Source organism: Aquarana catesbeiana, linkage group LG03 (genome assembly GCF_042186555.1).
Source record: "Aquarana catesbeiana isolate 2022-GZ linkage group LG03, ASM4218655v1, whole genome shotgun sequence".
Taxonomy (NCBI): Eukaryota; Metazoa; Chordata; class Amphibia; order Anura; family Ranidae; genus Aquarana; species Aquarana catesbeiana.
In genome coordinates this window covers 330,575,804-330,599,826 of record NC_133326.1, presented here as the reverse complement: position 1 = coordinate 330,599,826, position 24,023 = coordinate 330,575,804, and the positions used below count along the sequence as shown (strand labels likewise).

The following is a 24,023-nucleotide window of genomic DNA, read 5'->3' as shown; positions in this document are numbered from 1 at the left end:
AGACATCCAAGCAAAGAACAAAACTAATGAAATGTAAAGTGATAAACTATTTGTGCAAATGTGCTTTGTTTTACAGTATGGCTTTGGAGCAGAAAGTGAAGCCTTTCGGGAGTTTGCAAGTTTCAGGTGACATTAAGCCATTACACTCGCTGTTGTTGGATCTGATATTAAATTGTTCTTCATTCTTTTTCCTAGATTAGCAGATGCTCCTGCTGTGAAGGGCTTGCAAAATTAACTGATTTAAGGTTCTAGTCATGCATGTTAAATCCTGTGTACAGTTTGTAATTATAACTGTACATAATAGCAGTCATATTTGCTCATTCCACATGCAGGTTCTGCTTCGCGCTTTGCAGTGCTTCACTGCTTCTTTTCACAATGCAAGTCTATGCTCTCACCAATACATTGAAAACAATACCTTCCCTATGTGGCTGATACCTTCCCTCTAAAATTTGTAAGCAATTATGAGTAATTTCAGTAGCTATTCTAGCCCTTCTTTAGTGGCAATTCTACAATTATCTAGGTTTAATGCAATAACAAAAGTAGGGAAAAACCAGCATTTCAAAATGTGAAAGTCACATTAAAAATTAAACATTCATAAAAATATACTTATATACTAACAATATGATATATTTACCCGTTAAAAGAAATAACCATCTTATCAAAAAGGCAAACATATTATGGAGCAAAATATATCTATGCAACTCTGTAAGATAAATTGCTACAACTGCGGATATTGAACCAATAGCATCTTCAGCAGTACAGAATAGCCAGATTCATAACAGAAGCCCCACATCTCTTCTTTCATTAAATCGCCCTGCTGCAAAATGACCAAGCACAATAAAGCTACAAACACCCTTATCTGTTGAACATCAATGAAGAAGCATTTATTAATGTGTATAACATTACAGCAAAGTGAAAACAGTGAGATCTCAGAAGAAACTACGTATGTCACAGTACATCAGTCATATCAATTTGGCATTATCACTAAAGTGACATGAATATCATCAATTTAGCGCAGACAGATATCGTTAGTTTGGCTAATTTAATAAAGCTATGAACTGTGTGAAAAGTGCAATAGGCTATGTCAATGCCAATCAGCAATTATGTTTCACTGTTATGGCCACAGATAACTGAAATTTGATTGGATGTTGTATGTTACAGCACTTTACAAATAGCTGCACGTGTGCAAATAGGTACAGCTGGCAAACAGGACAATAAACTAGCATTAAGTAGAGTTTGAGACCTCTTAAAATGGTAAGCTTGTTTAAAGTCAAAGTCTATCAAGAATTAACATTAAAGTCCAACACAGCCAAAACTTTTTTAAGCCTAGTACACATGGGCCGAGTGGCAGGCGACATCGGCCAGTTCAATAAAATCCGGCCGACATTCAGCCGTGTGTATGGCTGCCGGTGTGACAAAAGTCGTCTTTATGACCGGCTTCTGTCAGACAAGCATGCTGGGAAACCAGCAGCCAACTGGCTTTCGATCAGTGTTTTCAGCCAATGGCTGAGAGCAATGACCGGAGTGTCAGAACACAATAGAACAGCAGGTGAGATCTCTGTACTAACATTGGATTGTTAGTACAGCAGCTGGGATTGGAGCTGTCAGTTTTTTTTCCGCTGGGTTGGATGAAAAAAAAAAAAAAAAGTGGTGTGTACTAGACTTTCATTTTGACTAGAGTGTAATAGGGTTAAAACCACTGTCAACCTTATAATGATCCCTCTATTTGAAAAATGTCTGCTCACTTCCTAATGTCCAGGTGACGTGTCAAAACAGAAAAAAAAATCTCTTTTCCAGACAGTATTAAAATCTAATATAAAAATCTGTTCAATAAGGACATATACAGCAGTTTACCCTACAAAAAAATGTAACCCCTCTATATACCATCCAAAACTAAAGAGGTATGTGGCTAGAATTGGGTTTGTGGATAGTCAACCCTGCTCCCTATAGACAACCATGCTTACTAAATAAGACAAAAAGCAATGTGCAATACTATCCAACACCCGAGTATATTTCATTGTTGCTATGGCTTAATGAAACCTGACTGACTACAATTGGTGACAACACTTTCCAAATCTTCATTGCTCTCTTAACTGCCTTGTTAAAGAAGGTTGATCTACACATACAGTACCGTCTTTGGTCACCAACAAGTGATTAATCAAATCAATGCTGACTTTTGACAGCAGATGTACACACCACCTTACAACCATAGAAAACAATTATGATATCTGTGTTCTAAGGAAGCTTGAGCATACCTTGGCTTGTGTACACTGTTTTTTATGTAAGAGCTGCTTTACTTCCTTTATAAGCCAGAAGAAGCTCAACAACTTCTATTCCACTGACCAAACCAAAAAAAGATTCAGTGTCATGTCTATTAGGGGTGCACCACATTTCTTTTTAAGAAATTCTTCAGTGCCTTTAAAAAAAATCCAATTAAATAAATACACCGAAGCCACACCCTCCTATTCACATTTGATTTGAAGACTCCAATGTATAATTTAATCCAAACACTAGAATGTATTTCCTATCTGCAATAATATTACTTTAAATCCAATTAAATTAGATAGAATGGGGGAAGTAGTGAGTTCAGGATTCTTTATTGGATGTTGCACTTGCAATGGTATTTTACAATGGTGTTGTTCCTGTTGTGTTGCCAACTTTAAGACTAACACTGGGGAGCCAGGAGGCCTAATTCTTTTATAGCTCAGGGACAGAACATCATATGACCTGTACCTACCTGTCCCTGATTTTATTTGTGACTTCTATTCCACATGGAAGGTTACATCATATTGTGGCCAGAGTTGCAGTTCCAATGTCATGCCTTAAGGATTTCCCAAGGATTTTAAGCTAATGGATCAGTGCATACAAAACAGCTCACACACTATCATATATCTATACTATATTGAACAATATAAAGAGCAAGACTGAATTAGTTATTCTATACTCCAATTGGACGCTAACATGTTGTACATTTAATATCAATATTCACTACGCTAAATTCATAAATCTGCTTGGCAAATGAAAAATGTAACAGGGATCCGCTATATATAATGTAGCTGCATTATATATCTATATACACAAGTAAAATCAAAATAGAACAGTCAGGTTTATTAAATAGGACAAAATACTTTAACTGTAAAGCACAGCATGCCACAATAATCAGAATGCACCTCAAATTCATCTGATTAAGGCAAACTGGAATCTGGATCCTATGGGTTACTGCACTTGATAACAGTTATTGCATTTCATACTGTTCATAAATAAGCCAATGTGTGTGCAAAATCTGTAAACTGTGCCCTATGTAAACTTCCCCTCTCTAGTATCCCCCCTTCTGTATCAATTTTCTACCCTTTTAAATTGTAAACTAGCTATAGTTCTCCATTTTCTCTTTGTAAACGTGCAAGCTCTCAACCATGTGCCTCCTGTATTCTTTCCTCTGTCACCAACCTCATCTGAGGTACTTTACGGAGTGTAAATTTCTATTTTCATTAAAAATGTTCATGCTGAGGTCTCTTACTTTGGAATACTGAATGTCAAAAGTAAAAGTTTTGCAACCTGCAAATGTTGATGCCTATGTAGCTTTGAAGTGTCGGTGCTCATAGTAACCTTGTGTTATATGTTTTTTGAAATGGTTAACATAATTATTAAGCAAGGAATTTTTCAGCTCTCTGGAGGTTTGCTATATGTTTATTCTAACATTCTTTCCTCTGCCACTTACCAAATATAAGTAATCAAAAGAAAATGCAGAGACTATCACTTAATAAGGATTAGCACCTACGGTTATGATGGACTAAGCCTTCGATTGAAAGCTGAAATGTGACTGTAATCCAGCCCGTTCTTCATTCACTGCAGGTTCCTAACATAAATGAATGTGCATTTGGGTGTCAAACCCATCAAGGCTCTTATGGATCCCATACATCATGCAGGTAGCTATACTGTGTATGATGTGTGCGTGTCTGTGAGAGTGTAAGTGTGCCAATGTGCAGTTAAGCCAGATATTCAGACATTGGAGAAGGCATGAGTCTTGCAGAGAGGCTTGTCCTTCTTTGAGTAAAACGTCTTGCCTTCCAAATTAGCTTGACAGATCTAAAAAGGGAACAAACGAAAGTCAGTTTCCATCATGATAACCTGTAAGTGTTGGATGCAAATCTGCAAAATTTATTACATACCTGTCACTGTAATACCTTAAACCTTGTGAGGGAAGACTAATGGCTTTTGCTTACTGAAGAAAAGCTGAAGGACGTTCACAGTGGAAAAAATCCATGCTGAGGAAATTCCACATCACATCTCACAACATAGTGTGGTATAGCTCTCAGCTGATTGATAAGGACCTACACTGCATTGTGAGGTGCAGTCTGTGGGATTGTTTTAAAGCTGGCAATTGTTATACTGCAGCCCCCCCTGGGTTCTAGGGGCTCCCCCTTGGTCCTGAAGCATGATATTTTTAAATGCACCAGTCAGGCACCATTAGGGCATAACGCCACCCAAGAGCCAACCCAATGCTTGCATCAGGGCTGAGGGCTTTTGAGAAGAGTACCGAGACAGGTTGCTGTGATTTTTTTCAGGAAGCTATCTACAGCACCCTGCTGGCTCCTTCCACCATCCACAATTTGCCTGCGTTGCGTGAAGAAGCACAGAGCCTAAAATAAGGCGAGCACTGAAAAGGAAAATGTCTTGTTTAAAAATGTTATTATCTCATTGATGAATAGGGAATGAAGGGATGGCAAAAAAATAAACAGATTAAAAACTTTAACTTTAAGTACTTAAGTAGAATTTTATTTTGGATAGAACGAAATGGGATTCTGAGCATTAAACTTAAGGCACAAAATGTCTATCAAATCCTTTTCTAAATCATTTTGATGTGTGCCCAACTACGTGATGTGGACTGGCAACATGTGCCACAGAAGCAGTCCAAAGACTGATGATTCAAAGCCCCTCCTCTACTGCACATACTGTATTTTGGACTCTTTTCAACACTTTATTGCTAAATATGAAGGAGGATATACAGTACATACATAATATGAGCTTTAAAGTGATTCTAAAAGGCAGGAGTTTTTTTTTTTACCTTAATGCATTCTATGCATTAAGGTAAAAAAAACCTTCTGGGTGCAGCCCCCCCCCATACTTACTTAAGCCCCATCTCTATCCATCGATGTGCATGAGAGCAATGGCTCTCCTCATTGGCTCACACAGCAGCAGGAGCCATTGGCTGTCAATCACAGCAAGTGAGCTAATAAGGAGAGAGCGGGGGCGGGGCCAAGCAATGCTCTGTGTGTGAATGGACTACGGGAGCACTCGGCAGGAGGGAGGAGCCAGGACTGCTGGTGAGGGACCCAAAACGAAGAGCAGGTAAGTAAAACGTGTTTGTTATTTACAAAAAATAACAAAATAACTTCCAATTCAGGGCCATCACCTTCCTTTGTTTGTATTTCTGTATTCCATGAATATATTTTTCTACAATACTAAGTTCAGCATACATAAGTTCTTACAGAAGAGAAACAAAGCAGTGCTTACCGCACACACAAAACAGGTGTCATGCCAGCTGAATCCAAGAGCTTCCAAGAAACGGTCACCGGCATCAATCTTAAAGTCACAGCCCCGGCACTTGGTACCAAACATCTTTTCATAATCTGTACAATAACACACCTGTTAGTCCTACTGAAACACTTTAAAGATAGACCCAAGTACAAATATTAACAATAAATCAATAAATAAAAGAACTCTGCGCAACCCCCAACGTGGTATACACAAATGCCAGGAGCCTAGCTAACAAAATGGATGAAATGGAGCTGCTGTTACACAAGGAGGACTTAGACTTTGTAGGAATAACAGAAACTTGGCTTGACAGCTCACACGACTGGCTGGCAAACATTCAGGGGTATTCCTTGTATCGGAAAGACAAGGAAGGTAGAAGAAGGGGATGAGTGTGTCTATATATCAAAAATGATGTAAGGGTGGTAGAGAGGAGTGACATTGTGAATAGGACAAAGGGGGAGGTGGAATCCGTGTGGGTAGAACTTCAAAGAGAAGAAGTGGGAAATGAATAGTGGGGGTATGTTACAAGCCCCCCCAACCTGAAGGAGGAGGAGGAGCTTGATCACAGTTAGAAATGGCAGGGAGGCAGGAAAATTTCATCATAATGGGGGACTTCAATTATTCTGATATTGAATGGGCAGAGGGGACAGCGCACTCATGTATGTCTTACAGGACAACTTCATGCCTCAATTGGTGGATTCACTGACTAGATAGAATGCACTGCTAGATCTATTAATTACGAACGATCCAAGTCTGATCTCAGATGTGGCAATACAGGACAACTTGGGATCCAGCAATCACAGGATGATCACATTTAGCGTAAATCATAGTAAAAGGAGGCATGAGGGTAGCACAAAAACACAAAATTTCAAACAAGCAAACTTTTCTGAACTGTGCTCAATACTACAAGACATCACTTGGGACCAAATCCTAGATTGAACACAGAAAAAAAATGGGAATGCTTTAGGAACATATTAAAACAAAGGTATCACACAGTGCATTGCAATGGGCAATAAATATAAAAGAGTGAAGACTAAACCTGGGTGGCTAAACCATAATGTAAAAAGTCTTATTAAAGAGAAAAAATGGCCTTTAGCATTTCAACACTACAAGGAATGCAATAAGAAGTGTAAGAACGAAATCGGGGTGGTTAAAAAAAAAAAAAAAAAAAAAAAAAGACTACCAGAGACACATAGCAGAGAGTAAAAAATATCCCAAGGAATGTTTTAGATATATTCACAGTAAAAAAGCAAGATCAGAGCACATTGCCCACATAAAAGGTGATGATGGGAGGATGGTTACAGATGACACAGGGAAGGCAACTGTACCAAATGCTTTCTTCTCCTCAGTTTTTACACAGGAAAAGGAGGGGTATAGTGACCATGACAGTATTGTTAGTAACACATCACAGGACGTAACCTTGTGGCTAACAGAGCCCAGAGTCAAGAAAAGATTAGATAAGCTTAACACAAATAAATCACCAGGACCAGATGGCTTACACCCAAGAGTCCTTAAAGAACTCAATCAGGTTATAGCAAGACCATTATTCCTCATCTTTTGGACAGCATACTGACAGGAATTGTACCAGCTGATTGGAGAAAAGCCAATGTGGTATCAATATTTTAAAAAGGGCAGAGACATATTCTTGAAAACTACAGGCCAGTCAACCTAACTTCAATAGTAGGTAAAATTATTGGAGGGGATGATAAAGGACTATATCCAAGAATTTACTGAAGAAAACAGTATCATTAGTAGTAATCAGCATGGGTTTATGAAGGTTCGTTCCTCTCAGACCAATCTTATAACATTCTATGAGAAAGTGAGCTGCCATCTAGATAAGGGGAGGCCTGTGGATGTGATGTATCTGGATTTTGCAAAAGCATTCGATACAGTTCCCCGTATCAGGCATCGACCATAAGGTTTGTTCTTGGATAGAAAAAATGATGTGTACTCAGACTGGTCTGGAGTGGTAAGTGAGGTACCCCAAGGCTATGTCTTGGGACCAATTGTTTACACCAAACTGTTTAATTTATTCGTAAATTATATAGAGAATGGGATAAATAGATCACTCTCAGTGTGGATGACATAAAAATAAACAAGGCAATAACTTCACCTTGGCATATAGAAATTTTACAGAAAGACCTGAACAAAATAATGGGGTGGGCTACTACATGGCAAATGAGGTTTAATGAGGAGAAATGTAAGGTAATGCACTTGGGGGCTAAAAACATAAACATCTCACTATGGGGAGAACCTCTGGGGTAATCAAGGATGGAGAACTAAGATATTTGACACAGGTTTTCCAGGACGAAGTGATAAAAACCTTTATTGAACTGAGAAATGAATATAATATCTCAAACAAAAGATTTTTTCAATACCTACAGTTTAGGCATGCATTACAAGCACAGGCCCGACTAACGGAATTGAAATAATCGTAAGCTTATAGCGCAAGAGAGGATTTCATCAAGCCCACCTACAATAGCGGAATGGAAGATACAAATAAGGGAAACATTAGTTAAGGAAAAGTATATATTTTTACACAGAGGCTGCCCAGGGAACTTTGAAAAGATATGGAGACTATGGACGGACATTTTGGATATATAATGTGGCAGAAGAGAGGGGGGGGGGGGGGGGGTGCGCTTTTATGAGGGTTTTTTTTCCACCCTATCTTATTTCGTGCCGGGGTTGTATGTTAGGTGTATGTTGGCTGTGATGTTTTTGTATATTGTATGAAAAAGTAATAATAAAGAATGATCTGATTAAAAAAAAAAAAAAAAAAAAAAAGGAAGAAGGATGGAGAAAGATCTGGGGATCCTAGTAGAAGACAGACTGAGTAATAGCATGCAATGTCAAGGTGCAGCTACTAAAGCCAGCAGAATAGCATGCAAACAAAAAGGGGATATACTCCAGAGATAAAACTATAATCCTGCCACTTTATAAAACTCTGGTTAGGCCATCTGGAGTATTCCGTCTAGTTCTGGTCACCAGTCCTCAGAAGGGTTGTGCTGGAGCTGGAGAGAGTTCACAGAAGGGCAACGAAATTAATAAGGGGACTGGAGGACCTCAATTACGACGAATGACTACAAGCACTAAATTTATTTTTGCTGGAGAAGAGACGCTTGAGAGGGGACATGATGGCGATTTACAAATACCTCAATGGTGATCCCAACATAGGAAAAAACTATTCAGTCTTAGGAAGTGTAAGAGGACACAGGGCCACACAATGAGATTGGAAGAGAAGCGGTTTAACCTTAAAGGAGTTGTAAAGGCAGAAGGTTAGTTATCCTAATGCATTCTTTGCATTAAGATAACAAAACCTTCTGTGTGTAGCAGCCTCTCCAGCAACCCCTAATTACTTACTGAGCCCCTTCTCTCTCCAGAGATATCTGCGAGTTTCTAAGCTGTCTGGGACACTCCTCCTGATTGGCTCAGACACAGCAGTGGCGCCATTGGCTCCCGTGGCTGTCAAAGTCAGTCAGCCAATTAGGGGAGTAAGGGGGCCATGTCGGGGCTCCGTGTCTGAATGGATACACGGAGCTCTGACTCAGCTTGGGTACCCCCGTAGAAAGCTTGCTGGCTGAGGGGGCAATCGATAGGAGGGAGGGGCCAGGAGTAGAAAAGTGGGACCCGAGAAGAGGAGGATCCGAGGTGCTCTATGCAAAACCAACTGCACAGAGGAGGTAAAGTATAACATATTTGTTATTTTTAAAATTTTTTTCTAAACAAGACTTTACAATCACTTTAAGCTGTGCAGGGGGTTTTTCACTGTCAGAGCGAAAATGATGTGGAGATCTCTTCCACAATTGGTGGTGTCAGCAGGGAGTATTGACATTTTTAAAAGACTCTTGGACATGCATCTTAAAGAACATAACATACAGGGATATGGGAAATTATTATCAACACTGACACATGTACACCTTCACTGGTTGAACCTGATGGACTATTGTCTTTATTCAAACTTACCTACTATGTAATTACTATGTAACCACTTCTCCTAATAAACAAAATGAGTGCAACAAAATTTCCAAATTCTCTAAATGTTGCAGCAAAGCACTAAAATGGATTCCTACATTAAACCCAAAAATCAATAACTTATCAAGTGCTGCCCTACATTCATATAATCTTAATCATCAGTATAACAAGAACAAATAAATGAATATAATAAACCAATCGCGATTGCAATATTTCACCAAAATGCAAATCTAAAAACACAATTGAATATATGCAATATATGGGTACACTATATAAAGTTCAAAAGTCCAATGTGCAGGTGAGAGGGTTCCACCACCACTGTAATACTGTAAATGTAATACACGGTTTCTGAAATCAAGACCAAAGGAAAAGTCACAGGAAGGGAAGAAATGTGTCAGGCGGAGCTTAGTGATGTCATCACACCACCAGGAAGGAGCTGCCTATATACAAGAGTCTGGTGATGCTGTGATCTTACCCTTAAGGGGACATGTACCTGCATATATAGCAACATGTTTTGAAGGTGGTACACTACTGAGAATTAGTGCACTTACATTGCGAGTGTTTTTTTGATGTTTTAATAAATGTTTAATGGTATTTGAAATCAGTAAAACACTATGTACAGTTTCTATTCCTTTTGCGCGATATTGATGGTGGAGAGATTCCTGGGATGATTTGATAACATTGGAAATCCTAAAAGGAAGAAGTTGGAAGAAGTATTTGAAAACTGTGTTAAGCTATAGAGGCCCCTTAAAGGGGAATGCGCATGGTGACATGTATTAGATCTGGGCATTAATGTGAGTGTGGAGAGTGATTGGTGTTGGGATTCACTGAACAGTGGTCACATAGGTGAATATGGAACATCTTATATACTGCTAATCAAGGCCCTGGTCTGGATTTCAGAAACCGTGTATTACATTTAAAGTATTAAAGTGGTGGTGGAACATTGGACTTTTAAACTTATATTTTGTACTCATATATTGCATATGTTCAATTGTGTTTTTATATTTGCATTTTGATGAAACATTGCAATCATGATTTATGATATTAATTTATTTGTTCTTGTAAAAACAGATGATTAAGATTATATGAATGGAGCACAGCACTTGATAAGTTAAAAATATTACCAATATTATCCCCATGTGTCCATGTGACAAACTCATACAGCTCACCTTTTTCACAGTATGGCTGTCCTTCCTCCATGTAAAAAGCTCGGTTGCGAATGGGGGCCTTACAGAAGGCACATGTGAAGCACTGAACATGCCAAGTCATTTTCAAAGCATGCATGATCTCCTGAAAAATATAATAAAAGGTCAACAACCAGTACCACACACAGAACAGCGTGACATAGACATAAGCATATAAGCAAGATGTATACACCATACATTCTGTTACTATTGTAAGTCACTTGACATTCACATAAAATATTTAACAAAATATAATTTTGAATAGCTAAAACTAGAACCTTGAAAAGGCCACACAACATTATACAATTTGTTATACTGTATCATTATACATAAAATATAGCAATGCATATTGTTGTTGTTGAAAGAATATAATGGCAGCTCTTGACAGCTGTGGAAATAAATACAATAAAGAACTATAGGCATGGTATGTATACATATACCTGTATACAGAGTTGTCATGCCACTTGAAAGGTACTTAGGCTGATGGGAGGGAGAGAGCTCATTATGGGTTTTGGTGATGGAGTGATATTCACTAACAGTTAAAAAAGCAGGTAGGACCCAGTGCAGTGGCTCTGAGCCTTCAGAACTGGGTCTCTGAAAAGTGTTGCCACACTCACTATGTTATATAGTCAATATAGCACAGCTGAAGCGCATAGATGTCACAAATATAGGCTTTGATCACAAAGTTAATACACCAGGAAAATTATACTTATTTAAAGAAAATGACAGTCATATTCTATTGTCTCCAATGACATTTGAATATTACAGGGACATGGTCCAAAATACAGGTTCTTATCCTTGTGTTAACGTTTTGTGAAATAAACCCATTGTGTTCTACTTCACACAATTTTTGGCAGAGAAAAAAAAAAAAAAAAGGATTTATCGATCTACCCATCTATTTGTATGTACATGTTTGGCACATTCGTTTTTGACACCTGGAACACTTCCCCTGGCAACTCTTGGTGCAGGGGTAAAAAACCTTAACCTTAAAATGCACCTTGCAAGGTCTGCATATAATATCCAAGCCCCCTCCTCCTTTAACATTCTTCTATGGTTAGTAACACCAAGTATCTTGGAAAAAAAAAAAAAGTTAGCTTTATACTTACCTTATTCTCATTTTCCACACCGCTGAATGTCATCATCCTCCCAGGTAGCGTTTTGGGAAATGCAGAACAGGCGATATCCCTGAGAAGATACTCTAGTACATTGCAGGAGCATCCGCGCTACTCTGTACTGCACAGAATCTAGCCAGAAGAAATTTGACATCATCCTCGCCTAGATGCCACAAGCTGAAGATGGGGGAAAGGGAAGTGTAAATCTAACTTTTTTCTTCATAGGAACATTTTGGGACTACTAACATTAGGTGGTTTTTAAAGGGGGAGGAAACCATGACAGTATAAGCAGACCATGCATTTTACTGCAAGGCCCAGTTTAACCTAACCCTAAAACTTAAAGTAGAACTATAGGAAAAACTTATTTTTTTCATTTTGGATATAGTAAGGGACTGTTATAACCCCTGACAGTTTTTTATGCCATCTGTGTCCCATTGGAGAAATTTACATTCACTTCCTATCCCATTGCCAAAACAGAAAGTGAGATGAAATCCCTGCAAATTAAGGGAATCCCCTGTGGCCCCCTGGGTCGCCAGAACCAGTGTCCCCATAGGAAGATTTCTCCTCTATTAATGCTCTAGGGACAACCCAAAATTTAAGCTTTTTCCTCACTTTCAATGATATTGGTAACCAGGACAATAGAGAGGGTAACTCTCTCTAACAGAGACACAGACAACAATAAACCCTCTGCACTCTATTCCAAGCTGAAAAGAGGAAAAAAAAAAAAAAAAAAAAAAAAAAAAGGTTTTGCATTTGGTTATATTTTAACGTACCACTAAACCCATAAATGCCGATAAATAGCCATAACAAGACAAAGTAACAATTTAAATAAGAAAATGAAAGTGATATCTGGGAATATAATAGCTCCAAAATAGAGATTTTGGTTTTGGGACAAACATTCTGACACAATGAAATGCAATGACTGTTAATTGTTTCAAGCAAGAAATAAAGTTCTTGCTTTACCTTAAGACAAAACAGATCAGATTAATGCTAAGTGATTTAAACAGCAGAACCATCAAATAAACAGCTTGTACCTGGCATCCTATGAAACCAGAAATTACCGTGCTACTCTGAATAAATGAGGTACGTCTTGATGCACAGTACACAGAGGACAGGAAAAATAATTAAAATGAAAAACAGAGTCTCAACTCATAACTTAGACATTGGAACAATGACACAACTGGGATATTACAGGCCAGCTTATACACAAGGCATATTAAACATCTCTACAAAATGATTAATAATTCTCTGCTTAATAATGGAAAGTTAAAACAAAGCTCTCTCACCCCTGTAATCTTCTTTTTGCACTTAGCGCAATTGGGAGCAAACCGGACATCATAGCATCTTGGACAGAATATGGATCCCTTTTCTTCAAAGAATCCTCCTTCCTCTACTATTTTGTGGCACTGTGAGCAGGTAAACTCCTCAGGGTGATAGTAACGACCCAGTGCTAGTAGGTATCTCCCTCTGTGCAGACAAAATACAGTAATACAATAGTTTCACCTTTATGTGGAAAGTTAAGCCATTGCTTCTTGTGGCTATACTGTATAATAAAGACCTGCTTTACACAACAATTATCTTACAGTTAGTGTGCAATCTTTTATATTCCTGAGAAGGTACTCACCGAATAACCTTGTTACACTGGGAGCAAATAGGAGTCTTTTCCCCAGATGGAGCAGGCTGTGCAGCTTGCAAGATGGAACTGCGGTTCTGAGCTGGAGTGAGGGTCGCTGGCTGACTGTGTTTAGTCATTACAGTGGTAGTTTTGTCTGGAGCATAGCGCTCAGCAAAGGAGGGATCAGTGGTCCAAGGAGGGCGGACTGCCGGTCCAGTAGAGAGTGGAGGAGGGGCTGGAAAATCAGTGGCATCTATAAAAGACAAAAAGGACAATTCAAATCAACAAAACTAAATCACATTGCTTTGTAAACCCTGTGTTTCTCCCATAATAACTGTTCCATAGGGCTCTGCAAACTAATTACAAGCTATTGTTAATGCTCTTTCAGCATTGCACAACTCTACGAATGCTGGTTGTGTGAATAACCCTTTGAATTTTTTGGGGAAAAATTCTGAGTAAATCTCTTAAAAACACCAGCATCAAAGGAGACTATCACCACTCTGGTGAAGTCAATTCTGACAAGCTGATAATTGACTTCAGCAGAGTGAATTCTGATTGGTTCATCTTAGTAACTGCACTGAACAATTTGTACTCCTCATTAGATATGGTCTAATGAGGAGTACAAATTGGTTCATCTTAGTAACTGCACTGAACTATTTGCAGGGTTGATGCAAGGATTTTTGACACCCTAGGCGAAACCTCATTTTGCCGCCCCCTTGGCTCCACCCCTGACTCCACCCCCTTTGCCCTGGATACTTGGCCATTCATGTCTTTTGCAGGGTTGATGCAGGGATTTTTGACATCCTAGGCGAAACCTCATTTTGCCGCCCCCCTTGACTCCACCCCTGACTCCACCCCCTTTGCCCTGCTCATGTATACCCCAACTTTTTTTGAAGCACCCTTCAAATGCAGCCTCACCAGCGCCCATCAAATGCAGCCTCACCACCACCCATCAATATGGCCTACCAGCGCCCATCAATGCAGCCTACCTGCGCCCATCAATGCAGCCTACCTGCGCCCATCAATGCAGCCTACCTGCGCCCATCAATGCAGCCTACCTGCGCCCATCAATGAATGTTTCCTTGCTTCCATTCATTCAGGAGTCGGGACACAGACACAGACCTCTGTCGCCTCTGACACTATGTGCGAATGGACTGCCTGCTTAGTTACTTGCTGCAGAGAGAAGAGAGTAGGAACACCAGTGGCTGGGCGCCCTAGGCAGCAGTACGTCCTAGGCGGCTGCCTAGTTTGCCTAGTGGTAGCACCGGCCCTGACTATTTGTACTCCTCATTAGACCATATCTAATGTGGAGTACAAATTGTTCAGTGCAGTTACAAAGAACCAATCAGAATTCACTCTGCTGAAGTCAATTATGACAAGCTGATCCTCAAAATACTTAATAAAGAGTATTTAAAAAAAAAAATTATGACAAGCTGAATTCTGATTGGTTGCTATACTGTATGTTACTGCTGTAGAGAATTAGGACTGAAAAAAAATATGTATATATTGCAATGTCCTGTCAAAGTTTGTGTCAGAAAACACCTTTAAATGGTCAATGTATTTTAGGGGTTCTATAAAGGTAACATTAGGCATTAAAAAAGTAGTATACTGAGAAACCACTAAGAGTTTTTTAACCTAAATGCTTAGAACTGTTAAAGCAGTCAAGTGAACTTGGTAGTAGCTTTTCCTGTATTTGCTGATGAGACTATGTTTACACTATTCCAACACGACTTTTTGCACGACTTCTGATCCAACTTTGCCCTGCGACTTCATGTCCGACTTCCTTGAACGGGATCCGACTTGGAGTCTGGTATGGAAGTGGAACCCCATGGCCAAAATTATAAAAAAAATTGCGTGGGGGCCCCCCAAAATCCATACCAGACCTTTATCCGAGCATTCAGCCCGGGAAAGGGGGGGAACAAGCGAGCGCCCCCCCCCCCTTCAGGACCATACCAGGGGCGGTGGGTGCTTTGGGGTGGGGGGGCTCTGTGCCCCTCGCCTCAAAGTACCTTGTCCCCATGTTGATAGAGAGAAGGGTCTCTTCCCAACAACCCTGGGTGGTGGTTGTAGGGGTCTGCGGGCGACGGGCTTATCAGAATATGGAATCCCCCCAAATCCCCCCCCCCCCATGTGAATGAGTATGGGGCATAGCCTACCCATTCACCAAAAAAAGTGTAAAAAAAAATAAAAAAAAAAAAACATTACACAGGTTTTTGACATAGTCCTTTATTAAAAATAGCTCTGTGTCTTCTTTCTCCGGTGGTCTTCTCCCTCCTCCAGTTCTTCTCCCTCCGCTGCCGATGTCTTCTTCCTCCTCCAGTTCTTCTCCCTCTGCTGCTAATGTCTTCTTTCTCCAGTTCTTCTCCTCACGTTAGCTCCTGCAGTTGTGAGACCTATGCTCTCTGCCGGTTCTTTTATAGACATGGGGTGTGACCATACGTGACGTCATCTAGAGACCGCGCCCCCTCATGACATGACCCCAATCATGCCCTTGGCGGTGACATAAGGGGGCGGGGTCTCCGGGTGATATTACCGGATGGCCACGCCCCATGTCTATAAAAGAAGCAGCAGAAAGCAGAGCTGGCACAACTGCAGAAGCTAGTGTCGGGAGAAGAACCGGAGGAAGAAAACATAAGCAGCAGATATCAGCAGCAGAGGGAGAAGAACCAGAGGAGGGAGAAGACCACCGGAGAAAGAAGACATGTTGGAGCCATTTTTAATAAAGGACTTTCTCAAAAACCTGTGAACTGTTTTTATTTATTTTTGACACTTTTTTGGTAAAAAGGGTAGGGGTACGCCATACTCATTCAAATACAGTGGGGGCCTGGGATCTGGGGGCCCCCTTTTTAAAGGGGGCTTCCAGATTCCGATAAGCCCCCCACAATCACCACCCAGGGTTGTGGGGAAGAGGCCCTTGTCCCCATCAACACGGAGACAAGGTGCTCTGGGGTGGGGGGGGCGCAGAGCCACCCCAAAGCACCCACCCACTCAATGTTGAGAGCAAGTGGCTAGGTATGGTCCTGGGGGGTGTACGCTCCATCCCCCCTTTCCCGACCTGCATGCTCAGATAAAGGTCTGCTATAGAATCTGAGTGGGACCCCACGTCTTTTTTTTTATTTTGCTGTGGGGTTCCCCTTGAAATCCATACCAGGTCAAAAGGGAGGGGGGATTTTGGCGTGGGGCTCCCCTTCAAGATCCTCAGAGCACAACTCGCATTGGCACATGTCAGATCAGTTAAGATGATGATCCAACTTGGATGCGACTTACATTGAAATCAATTTGCTGAAATCGTGCCCAAGCCAGACCAAAGTAGTGCAGGGAGCATTTTCAAAGTCAGACCGACACAAGTCGGACCAGTTAAGACGGCTCTCTCATAGGTAACCATTCATTTTGACATATCATGCGACTTGAACTGTGTGAACTGGACCTTAAGGTGACAAAAGGCAAATCTACTGGCTACAGAAAAATATTTAGCAGTGTATTGTAGACCTATCTGAAAAAAAAGGAAGGCGGCCTTGATAACCCTGAACCCTTCTTGAGCAAGAGGAGCAATCATGGATATATTGCTACACACTAACCAAATTGTTTCTTCAAGTACAAAAAGTTATACATTTTTTGCACATTGTAGCATTTTACTCTAAGACATACACTGATCACTAATAACATTATGACCACTGTTGGTAAAGTTAATAACATTGATTATCTTGTTACAATGGCACATGAAAGTGATTGGGATATATTAGGCAGTAAGTAAATATGTTCTCTCTGAGGTTGATGTGTTGAAAGCAGAAAAAATGGGCAAGCATAGCGACCCTGACAAGGGCCAAATTGTAATGGCTAGATGACTGGGTCAGAGCATCTTCAAAACTGCAGCTCTTGTGGGATGTTCCCAGTTGGCAGTGGTCAGGACCTACCAAAAGTGGTCCAAGGGATCAAAACTGGCAAACCAGTGACAGGGTCATGGGTAGCCAAGGCTTATTGATGCATGTGGGGAGTGAAGAATGGCCCGTGTGGTTGGATCCAATAGAAGAGCAGCTGTAGCTCAAATGTACAACTGTAAAAGTTAACTCTGGTTCCGATAGAAAGGTGTCAGCACACACAAAGCATTGCAGTTTTTTGTTGCTTATGGGGTTGCATCACCCCAGACCAGTCAGGGTGTCTATGTTGACCCGTGTCCACAGCCAAAAGCGCCTACCTGTGAGCATCAGAACTGGACCATGGGACAGCGGAAGAAGGTATCTTTGAGGTGTTGACTTGGTTTCCAATTTCTCCAGATCTCAATCCAAGTGAGCATCTGTGGGATGTGCTAGAAAAACAAGCCTGATCCATGGAGGCTCCACCTCACAAATTACAGGACTTAAAGGATCTGTTACTGATGGATGGTGCCAGATACCACAGCATACCTTCAGAGATATAGTGGAGTCCATGCCTTGATGGGTCAAAGCTGTTTTGGTGGCAAAAGGGGAACCTACTCAATATTAGGTGGGTGGTCATAAAGTTAGGGATTGGTGTATAGCAGTGATGGCGAACCTTGGCACCCCAGATGTTTTGGAACTACATTTCCCATGATGCTCAACTACACTGCAGAGTGCATAAGAATCATGGGAAATGTAGTTCCAAAACATCTGGGGTGCCAAGGTTCGCCATCACTGGTGTATAGTTTGTGTTAGGCGGAATTAAAACTTTCTTCAGTTAAAGTAGCATATCTACTATGAGGTAATGCTGTTTTATGACATCACCTAAAAGGATCCTGAAAAGGACACTTTCAATAATACAGTATATATACACCAGACAAAAAAAGAGCAAATATGACATGTTCATTGTTAAAATTCTTACTGGTCATATAATCTCATGACAGCAAACAATAGGACATACTAGCCAGGGTTCGGAGGTTGAATGTGCTTTTGGGCTAATTAGGTCATAAGGTCCAAGCATACTTCTTCCTTTATCTACAAGCTGTGTGACCACATTACATTTTATACAAAATAAAATCAGCAATTATCTTCAATGCTTCCTTTTTTCCATGTTACTTGCCATTCTAGTTCAATTAAAAAATATACCACTTTTCATATGAACAGCTAAACAGAACTGTTAAAAGTTATTTGTGATATGTCAGGGAAGCTGTAAAGCTTCTGCAACATAAAACCTTGTGGCAAATATACCTTTGGATAAAGGAATAGTGTACGAATTAACAAGCAATCTTGTATGTGACAAGAGTCCTTAGTGCTGTTGCACAGGTTTTTGAGCATGCAATGTTTTAACTAAATGGGCCAAAAGGTAATTGCCAATATCTAAATGTACAAAACCTTAAAGCGGAGTTCCACCCAAATTTTGAACAATATCTGTATATATTCTCTTCCTTGCCTAGATGCTGACATGCCGTTTAAAAAAATGTAAATCGCCGTAATTACCTTTTATTTTTCTATTCTTCTTTGCACTTCCTGGTTCTCCTCCCGTGGGAGTAGGCGTGTTTCTAGCCTCTCCCAGACTCCTGGGAGCTAGTCTCAGGCTTCCCAGGATGCCACTGAGCATGTGCGGGAACGAGCAGTGAATGCTGGGAGCACAGCATTCACCACATCCAGGAAATAAATGCTTGTGGGCGTCAAATGCCCACAATGAAGATGGGAACCGCCTGCAGTGATTAATATAAGTTATTATTTCCGACGAAATCTGACACAGGCGGACATATTACACACAATATGTGAGTATGTAATGCTGAGAAGAAAAGTTTGTGAATGAACTCAAAAAAAAAAAAAAAAAACACGATAGATAGGTGGACCCCTGCTTTAAGATCATAGCCAAAAATGGGCAGATGTTGGTCCTTCAGCTGTTGGGGAATGAGGAGAAGTGACTATAAGCAGTAAATATCATGTGTGGGAGCATTTGCAGGAGACCGAACACAATGAATGTGTTTAGAGGAAGGAGACATCATAATTAATGTGCATTTTACAGAAACTGTAGCCAGTGAAGTGATCAGTCATTAGACTTGATTAAAGGCCAAAGTTTAAAACTCTAAGTATCTAGAATGAAACAGTTCCAGCTACAGGGAAGATCATGAGCTGATATAACCATATGTGAACAAATCAAACAAAATGACAATTACTGGCTTTCTAAAGGGTGACAAAGTATATACAGTGCCTTGCAAAAGTATTCACCACCTTCGCGTTTTTCGTGTTTTGTTGCCTCACAACCTGGATTGTTTGAAGATTTGCATCATTTAATTTATAGAACGTGCCCACAACTTTGAAGATTTTTTTTTTTTATTGTGAAGCAAACAAATAGGACAAAATAACAGAAAAAGTCAATGTGCATAACTATTCACCCCCCTAAAGTCAATACTTTGTAGAGCCACCTTTTGCGGCTATCACTGCTCCAAGTTGCTTTGGATAAGTCTCTATGAGCTTGCCACATCTTACCACTCGGATTTTTGGCCATTCCTCCTTGCAAAACTGCTCCAGCTTCAAGTTGGATGGTTTGCGCTTGTGAACAGCAATCTTTAAGTCTGACCACAGATTTTCTATTGGATTGAGGTCTGGGCTTGGACTAGGCCATTCCAAACACATTTACGCGTTTCCCCTTAAACCACTCAAGTGTTGCTTTAGCAGTGTGTTTGGGGTCATTGTCCTGCTGGAAGGTGAACCTCCGTCCTAGCCGCAAATCACACACAGAGTGGTACAGGTTTTGCTCAAGAATATCCCTGTATTTAGCACCATAAATCTTTCCTTCAACTCTGACCAGTTTCCCATTCCCGACTGCTGAAAAACATCCCTACAGCATGATGCTGCCACCACCATGTTTTTTCACTGGATGGTGTTCTTTGGGTGATGTGATGTGTTGGGTTTGCGCCAGTCATAGCGTTTTCTTTGATGGCCAATAAGTTCAATTTCAGTCTCAGCAGAACAGAGCACCTTCCTCCATACATTTTGGGAGTCTCCCACATGCCTTTCCGCAAACTCAAAACGAGCCATTTTGTTTTTTGCTTAAAGTAATTTCTTCTGGCCACTCTGCCATAAAGCCCAACTCTATGGAGCATACGGCTTATTGTCGTCCTATGTACAGGCACTCCAGTCTCTGCTGTGGAACTCCGCAGCTCCTCCAGGGTTACCGTAGGTCTCTGTGCTGCCTCTCTGATTAATGCCCTCCTTGCCCAGTCCGTGAGTTTTGGTGTGCGGCCGTCTCTTGGCAGGTTTGCTGTTGTGCCATGTTCTTTCCATTTGGTTATGATGGATTTGATGGTGCTCCTAGGGATGGATCATCAAAAATTTGGATATTTTTTATAACCTAACCCTGACTTGTACTTCTCAACAACATTGTCCCTTACTTGTTTGGAGAGTTCCTTGGTCTTCATGGCAGTGTTTAGTTAGTGGTGCCTCTTGCTTAGGTGTTGCAGCCTCTGGGGCCTTTCAAAAGGGTCTGTATATGTAATGACAGATCGTGTGACACAAATGCCCCGTACACACGATCAGACTTTCCGACAACAAAACCGTGGATTTTTGTTCGAAGGTTGTTGGCTCCAACTTGTCTTGCATACACACGGTCACACAAATGTTGGCCAACAATTACGAACGTGGGAACGTACAAGACATACGATGAGCCGATAAAAAGGAAGTTCAATAGCCAGTGCGCCACCCTTTGGGCTCCTTCTGCTTGATTTCGAGCATGCGTGAACTTTTGTGTGACGGACTTGTGCACACACGATCAGAAAGTTCGACAACAAAATTTGTTGGCAGAAAATCCAACAACAAATGTTTGATGGAGCGTACACACGGTCGGACTTTCCGCCAACAAGCTCACATACATTTGTTGTCGGAAAATCCGATTGTGTGTACGGGGCATTAGATTGCACACAGGTGGACATAATTTCACAAATTATGTGACTTCTGAAGGTAATTGGTTGCACCAGAGCTTTTTATGGGCTTCATAACAAAGCGCAAATACATACGCACATGCCAATTATGATTTTTTATTTCTGAATAATAGTTTTATGTATATATTTTTCTAATTTTACTTCACCAACTTAGACGATTGTGTTCTGATCCATCACATATAATTCAGATTAAAAAAACATTGAACTAAAGGCTGTAATGTAACAAAATAGGTAAAAAGCCAAGGGGAGTGAATACTTTTGAATGGCACTGTAGTTACTGTCATATATATAGGTTTTATAAAAAAAATTTCTGCTGTAACAAATCTTTTTTTCGGGGGTTTATGCAATTTAACGCCTTGAACAATATCACTTAGCTTCATTTTAGTACGCAGAGTAAATCAGAAGTTATCTGTTGTATCACTGAGAGTTCCTATAATGTCTATAATATGGTCAGCACAGTGGTGTAGTGGATAGCACTCTCGCCTAGCAGTAAAATGGGTCGCTGGTTCAAATACCAACCATGACACTACCTGCCTGGAGTTTGCATGCTCTCCCTGTGCCTGCGTGGTTTCCTCCCACATTCCAAAGACATTCTGGTAAGTTAATTGGCTTCTGTCCAAAATTGGCCCTAGTATACAAATGTGAGTTGTGGACCTTGGATTGTGGGCTCCTTGAGGGTAGGGACCGATGTGAGTGTGCGATGTATGTGTGGAGTGCTGCGTAAACTGATGGCACTATATGGGTACCTTAAATATATAATAGATGAGCATCTTAATGAGACACAATGTACAGGTATAGGGACAATTGTAGACACACACTCACTCAGGTTGAACTGGTGTCTTTATTCAACCTTACTAACTATAACTATTTTGTACACTTAAAATTCTCTATGGCTGCCAATGACTATTATACAGTATATGTGTACTGTAAGGCCTCATGTACACTGTAACTGGTAAACGGACATTTAGGAGCATTTGGGCGTTTTTTTCAGCAGCCCCTGAATTCTCCTCAATGTTATCTTATGGGTACATGTACACTCAGGTGTTTCTAGTAGATTAGAAGGCAGTTGAGGTTAGAAGCATTTTTTTGGAAAGCAAAAATTTGCGTTTAGGACGGTAGTTCAGGGGCATTTGAAATGCCAAATAGCGTGTAAACATGTCTAAACGCAGTAATGCACGTATACAAGCATTTTTGTTTATAGGCATTTTAAATGGGGAAGCATTTCTGACCATTTACAATGTTAAAAAAAAAAAAAAAAGCAAAAGAGACTTTTCAGAACCCTTGTATATTGTGGGGAGAGAGAGAGAGAGACGGGAGAGAGAGAGAGAGACCCTGTTTTTTTCCTGCATTGTAGGCATTTAGGAGAGTCCACTGATGTGTAAAATCTGTTATCTGTAAAAAACACTTTGAAACACAAACGCTCATGACGCTGCAAAAAACACAAACGCAGCATGTAAAAGTTGCAAAACTGCCATTTTTAACCGTGAGTTACTAGCTGTCAAGTTCCAGCGTTCAGAAGAGGTTTTCAAACGTCCTGTGTACATGAAGCCTAAATGATTTTACCTGTATATAACATCAGTAGCAAGTTCTCAGGCTTAAGCCAGCGACGGACAGCTGCAGAATCACACTGATGCTGCAGCATGGAGGCGAGTATGTAGGTTTGTTTTTTTATATACCTTATACATCTCCTTTAATGCAAGCAGTGTAAGTACCTTAAAGTGTTATGGTACACACGAGCGGATTTTCCGGCAGACTTGGTCTGGCAGACCGGACTCCGTCGGACAATTCGATCGTGTGTGGGCTCCAGCTGACTTTTTTTTCCCAAAAGTCCGACGGACCTAGAAATAAAACATGTTTCAAATCTTTCCGACGGACTTGAGTCCGGTCGAAAAAAATCCGCTCGTCTGTATGCTAGTCCAACGGACAAAAACCAACGCTAGGGCAGCTATTGGCTACTGGCTATGAACTTCCTTATTTTAGTCCGGTCGTATGTCACCATGTACGAATCCGTCGGACTTTGGTTGATCGTGTGCAGGCAAGTCCGTTCGTTTGAAAGTCCGTCGGAAAGACCGTTGGACCAGTCCGTTCGAAAAGTCCGCCCATGTGTACGCGGCATTACTAATCCCAGGACCCTGCATTCACTATATCTGGTCTCCCACGGTACACCGAACATGGAAATGCAATTATTTTAGTAAATATAAACTGCTAAATACCTTTTCTCATCAGCAGCATATAGCAGTCTTGTGACTTCTATCAGTGTCTGGTTAAAGCTTGTAGGAGGAGTTTTCATTCTCCTCTGAACAGAACACAAAGGCACAGTGGGGGAGAGCACTGCACTAACATTGCTTAGTTAGTTCAGTGATCTCTTCGTTTTTTTTTTCTTTTCGTTCAGCCACTGGATTGAACCAAAATTAACTGAATGTGTGTACCAGGCATTTCCATGTTTTATTAGAAGTTAAGTTTTATTTACATCTCATGTAAAATAATTAAGCAAGAATGGTTAGCCAAAAGTCATTGGCAGGCAGAAATCTGAACTCCTTTAGGCTGGGTTCACGCTAAGACCCCTTTCACACTGAGAAGTTTTTAAGACGCTTTTGCGTTAAAAAAACGCTTGTAAAGCGCCTGAAAAACACATCCCAGCACTCCAGTGAGCGAGGAGGGAGAAGAGCAGAGAGCTATGACTGACTGAACTGAGCGATTGGCGGTGTTCAATCGCTCAGTTCTCAGAGCAGAGACGG

General features: G+C 40.7%; 1 protein-coding gene across 5 annotated transcripts in view; it reads right to left on the bottom strand.

Moving 5' to 3' along the window:
- Positions 1–855: 855 nt before the first annotated feature.
- Positions 856–24,023, bottom strand: part of PDLIM7 (PDZ and LIM domain 7) — a 191,851-nt gene continuing 168,683 nt past the window's right edge. For all 5 annotated transcript variants that reach the window (XM_073620500.1, XM_073620505.1, XM_073620503.1 and 2 more), the window contains exons 7-11: positions 13,428–13,671; positions 13,090–13,270; positions 10,677–10,797; positions 5,515–5,630; positions 856–4,086 (exon numbers count right to left, since the gene is read on the bottom strand). In XM_073620500.1, the coding sequence (XP_073476601.1) occupies positions 4,000–4,086; positions 5,515–5,630; positions 10,677–10,797; positions 13,090–13,270; positions 13,428–13,671 (749 nt within the window). In that variant the 3' untranslated portion in view covers positions 856–3,999. The remainder of the gene's footprint in view (positions 4,087–5,514; positions 5,631–10,676; positions 10,798–13,089; positions 13,271–13,427; positions 13,672–24,023) is intronic.